General features: G+C 20.0%; 1 protein-coding gene across 1 annotated transcript; it reads right to left on the reverse strand.

Annotated features, from left to right (window-relative positions):
- Nucleotides 1-235: 235 nt before the first annotated feature.
- On the reverse strand, nt 236-5,575 carry PRSY57_0912500 (hypothetical protein; the record flags this gene model as incomplete). The annotated part of the gene is made up of 2 exons (XM_012907365.2): nt 236-3,103; nt 3,353-5,575. 2 exons carry the CDS (start codon nt 5,573-5,575, stop codon nt 236-238), a joined length of 5,091 nt encoding a protein of 1,696 aa, XP_012762819.2.
- Nucleotides 5,576-6,147: the final 572 nt, after the last annotated feature.

Genomic DNA, 6,147 nt, shown 5'->3' on the forward strand with positions numbered 1-6,147 from the left:
AAAAAAAAAAAAAAAAAAAAAAAAAAAAAAAAAAATATCGATATGGTTTATAATATGCACATCATTTTACACATGAAAAGATAAACAAATAAAAAAATAAATAAATATAAATCTATATACATATATATATATATATATATATATATATATATATATATATATATATGTGTTTGTGTGTTTGTATATATATTCCTTTTATCATGTTTATATATATAAATATTTACAAAAAAGGGAATTATATTTTCCTTAATATTCGGCTTAAGACACCTCTATCTCTTTCTTCATTCTTTCTTATCCTCGATGCATTTGGAAGAGATTTCCTTTTGGCTTCTACCAAATTTGTGTCGCACTGAACATCACTTGTGTTTATAAAATCATGTGTTCCTATATAATCATCGTTGATTTTGTGGTTATCATTATTTATATGTTTTTCTGTATGTGGATTTATAAGTATATTATTTGTGTTACATATATTCTGTTTAGATGTAGATAAGTCATTTATTAAAAAATGTAATTCGTTGATAGTATTTTTGTTATCTAAATTTTGTACTTTACTATCTATGGCTTTATTAATTTGTTCTGGTTCATATACAACTTGACAATTTTGCATAGAAGTAATGTTCGAAACATGTGTATCATATTTCTTTTGTTCATTATTAAAAATTACTTTTTCATTATAATTTATAATATTGTCTTGTGTTGAGCATTGATTTATATGAATATTTAAATTATCATTCAGAATATTTAAATCTTTATTATTTATTTCAATCTTTATATTTTTATGATTAGATGAACACATTGGTCCAACATTTATATTATCTATATTTTTTTTTGGATTAGGCATAAAAGTATTATCATTAGATATATTTATTTCTGTATGTTTAATATCCTGATTATTTATAATGTCTATATTAGATACATTTCTTTCCTCACTCTCGTATGCTTGAAAAAAGTTATGACCATTGTTATCATAATTATTCCTTAAGGTTTTATAAACTTCATTCACACTATTATTCAAACTTAGCTCACGACAACTATTTTCATATGAATATTGATCATTAAGATTATTTTTTGAAAGTTCAAGTGGTTTCATTTTTCCCTTACAAATAAGATTATCATTATAATTATTCTCCTGATCATTACATTTATTATTATTATTATTATTATTATTATTACTATTATTATTATTATTATTATTACTATTATTATTATTATTATTGTTATTATTATTATTGCTTGGTAAAATATTTCGAATCAATACACTTTTAGTATTATTACTAATGTTGTGTGATTTATTTTCACCTTCATCATGAGTTACACTTTTTTTCTTTAAACTTATATGCATATATTTTTCTTTATTTTGTTTATATAATTCGTAAGTCATAAGAACTTCATTATCATCATTTTGTTCCTTCTGATTATTAATTATATTTGAATTTTCTATGCTATTTATATGATACGGCATAACAGGTGGAGCAAAACAAAATTCTTTATTGTCTTTAGAATTATTATCAAGGTTATGATTTTCAAAAGTAATATGTTTTTTCTCTTCAATATCTTCATTATACCTTTCATCTACGTTTGAGTTATTATTATATGGTACATTTATTATGTTATCATTATTTTGTTTTATTTGATTATTTTTTTGTACATCAGACAAATTATTATTTATTGTATCTTTTGTTATATGTTCTTGTTTTGTGATATTTTGGTGTAGATAATTATTCATCTTAATCTCCATATTATCATTATTATTATTATTATTATTTGTAGTAGTTGTAGTATTTGTTGGTATATCATTGTTCTGTGTTATATATATATCATCATTATTTAAATTTTTTATAAAAGAACATGACATATTTATATCCGAATCGTTTTTTAGTTTATCATACACACGAGATTCATCCCAATTCTCCATAAATATAGCATAAAGATCATCGTCTTTTATTTGCTCAATTTCTTTTTCTTCTTTTGCTATATTATTTATAATTTTTTTATAATTCTGTTCATCAAAATTTATTATATCATTTCTGATTTGTTCAGATATATTTTCCTTATTATTATGATTTAACGTCTTTTTAATTGTATTGATATTACGATTATTATCATTTATTTCTTTGTTCTTATTATTATTATTAAAATTTTTTTTTTTTTTTATTATTATTTTCTCATTTTCATCAGCTATTCGATTTATTAGCTTGGTTCCCCTTTTGGCTAGTTCTTTATTTTTTATTTTGTTATTTCTAGAATTGATATCTACAGATCTTTTTTTTCTTTTTTCTTTGATTTGTACCGAATTATCACTATAATATGATACATCCATTTTATAATTTTTATATGGATTTTTATCATAGTAATATTTGTAATAAACATTATTATCATACATCATTTGATTATATGGATCTTCATCTATTTTTTTTACATGCTTACTTTGATAAGGATTTCTTTTGTGAGCTTTAGAATATTTCCGCAACGTTGTTCTTTTAAATTTATCCATACCATTATATATAGCATCATCTGTTAAATTATCATTTATATGCTCATGAGATATATCTTGTATATATATATCGTCCATATTATATCTATCCATAGGATACATATGTTCATTATCTCTAGTAATCATATATGTATCTGACAAATAATTCTCCGAATCATTCATACTGTTATTATATATATTTTTTCTTCCAATATTAGAAATAGGATCATTAGGATAATTAATTTGATATTTCAAAAAATTATGATTCTTCATATTGGATTTTCTACATATAAAATCTTTATTACAATTACTTTCTATAATAATACATTTCAGTCTCTTATTTTGTAATAATAAAAATTTATTTTTATCTCTTTCTTTGGTAATTAACATATTTAAATCATATAATTTATTATTTAAATCTTTCTCATTACATATGGATATATCTAATTTTTTCTTTAAGCTCTCATTAAAATCCTTAAGTTCTTTATTGTTCATTTCTTCTTTTTCTAATAATGTTTTAAGGTGGTATATTTCATCACATTTTTTTTTTTCCTCATCTTGGAAAAATATTTCCTTATGTTCCAAGTCTTCTTTAAAATGGGTCTTTATTTGTTCAATTTCGTCATCCTATCAAAAAAATAAAATAAAATAAAATAAAATAAAATAATTCAAGTGAAGAAAAAATAAATATACATAAAATATACATAAAATGTACATAAAATGTACATAAAATATACATAAAATGTACATAAAATATACATAAAATGTACATAAAATATACAAAAAAATATATATAAAATATATATAAAATATACATAAAATATATTTTAATATATATATATATATATAACCATTCTTAGCATTTTCCATATTTACCTTATTTGTCAATAAAAATTTTAACGTTTTGTTCCTCTTCAACTCCTCTTGATATTTATGTTTGTATTTTTTTAATTTTATAATTATATCTCTATCATACCTATAATCACATTCCTTTTTTTGCACATCTTTTATGACATCATTAGTACCAGAACTCACAGATACCGATTCCTCAACATTTTTATATGAATGCATGTTTTTCTTTTTTTTTGTATTTTTTTTGTATTTGTTTTTATTTCTTTTGGTTAAGTTTTTCTTAGTATTCATATGGGTAAAATCAGAGAGACACAGTTCATTCGATAAAAACGTAATACTTGAACTATTCAAAGAAGAAGATTGACTTCTATTATTATCAACATCAGAGAAACCTTTCTTTGACAATAATAAATCTTGTGTATTTTTCTTTTTATTATTCAAAGTATTTTTTATATTTAAATTTGTATTGTTATCAGAATGATGAGAAGCATATTTTGGATTGTTATATATTTTTTTCTTCTTATTTTTATTAAAATCATATTTATTATTATTTTGATTTCTAATATTCACATTAGATAGATGATCATGATCTACTTTTTTCATTTTCATTTTCATTTTGGTTTTCATTTTGGTTTTCATTTGATTTTTTAATATTTTATTATTTTTTTTTTTTTTATTGTTTTGGACATTCTCATGTTGTTCATCATATAATTTCAATTTCTTCATTTGACATATTAAAAATTTCAACTTATTATTTTTCTCTGTAATTTTTGTATATATATGTAACATTAAATGATAAAGAAAATCTGTAACATTTAAAAACTGTTTATGTATATTAATTTTTATACGTGAGTTTTTAATTTCTTCTTCATTTTTTATTTTATAAAAATATTCTTTATATTTTTTAATAGTATTATTAAGAAGTTCATTTTTTATATTCAAATTATTTATAATATATATTTTATCTTTTATCTGTTTTGTTAAATATTCTTGTGTTTTTAAAAAATCCATTTTTATCTTTTTTAAAAGTTTTGTCATATATATTTCGCTAGTTTGTTTTTCTATATTTATTTTTAGCATGTCTTTTAAAATATTATTTATATTATTAAAGCTGGGTATCTCCTCACTACATTTGTTGCATAGTATTTTTTTAGTCTTCTTAATAAGTACATCTTGGATAGTTAAAATAAATATGAGTCCTTTTCTACTAACATTTTCAAACATTTTTTTATATATAAGATCTTCTTTAAAGTTTTTAATTGTATCTATGAAAAACGGCGTTTCTTTATTATAAAAAGTGTTGTTACTATAAGACGTTTTGTTATTACTATCAAACGTTTTGTTATTACTATAAGACATTTTGTTATTACTATCAAACGTTTTGTTATTACTATCAAACGTTTTGTTATTACTATCAAACGCTTTGTTATTACCATCACACGTTTTGTTATTACTATAAGACGTTTTATTATAAGACGCTTTATTATTACCATCACACGTTTTATCTCCTTTGGTGTGCTCATTATTTAAAAGGACGAAACGACAATTTTCAGCAAGCTTCTCCTCATTATTTATTGTGCTCATAATATCCCTCTTGTCATCATTCAAAATATACTCACCAATGGGAACATCCTTTTTTTGTGTGTTATTTTTTATAATATCGTAATTTAAATCATCCATGTTATACAATATATCCAAATTTATATGTTCGTCAAGAGATATATGATCATAAGATATATTTAAATTCATATCCAACGTTTTGTCTTTAATTTTATTATGTAAGTAATCTGTAAATTCATATTTTTCTTTATTACAACTAATCATATCTTCATTACCATTCTGATTACTATTTGATAATATATTATCATAATTATTTATATTATTTAAAATGTATTTATCGTTTTCTTTTTCTATATAATTATATTCTTTTATTTTGTTTTGTTTATTTAGATCTATTGTTAATATATCCTCAGATGAATTATATATATTCTTTATTTCACCGTTAGATGAAGATAATAAATCGTTTCCTTCTAATATTTTAATAACATCACAACTATTTTTAATATTATCATTATTATTATCATTATTAGTGATATTCTTTTCATTATTTATTTCTTTCTGTTCATTCTTATTATCTATCTTTTCGAACTTCCCTTCATTCTTTTCCTCCTCCTCCTTTATGTTAACATTTGTGTCCAATACTCGAAAGACATCTTTTTGGTTTTCTTTATCATCATCACTATTCATTAGGACAAATAAAAAAAAAAGAAAAACAAATCAAACATACATAGATAGATAATATATATACATATATTTTTATTTCATAATTAGAAATAACAATAATGTAAATATATATTTATTACTGTATATGTATTTACTTGTATATTTTTTTTTTTTTTTTTTAAAACAAAACGGACGAATGTGTAACTTCTAAAAAGAAAATTATAAAAGAAAATTATAAAATAAAACTATGAAATTAAATTATAAAAGAAAATTTTTATTTTAAAAATATATGAATAAGAATCAGGAAATCACAACTATTATATATATATATATATATATATATATATGGACACATAAAAAATATAAACATAAATGTATTACTTATTATTATTTATAGTTATATTATAACACATAAAAATATAAAAAATATAAATATGTGAAAGAAATTTTTTTTTTTTTTTTTTTTTTTTTTTTTATATACTCCCAAATTGATAAACCTTATAAATTTTTTTTTTTTTATATTATAAAAAAAAAAAAAAAAAAAAAATTTTTCAAAATATTTTTTATATTAAATTTTTTTTTTATTTATATTTTTA

The sequence above is a fragment of the Plasmodium reichenowi genome, chromosome 9 (genome assembly GCF_001601855.1).
Source record: "Plasmodium reichenowi strain SY57 chromosome 9, whole genome shotgun sequence".
Lineage (NCBI taxonomy): Eukaryota > Apicomplexa > Aconoidasida > Haemosporida > Plasmodiidae > Plasmodium > Plasmodium reichenowi.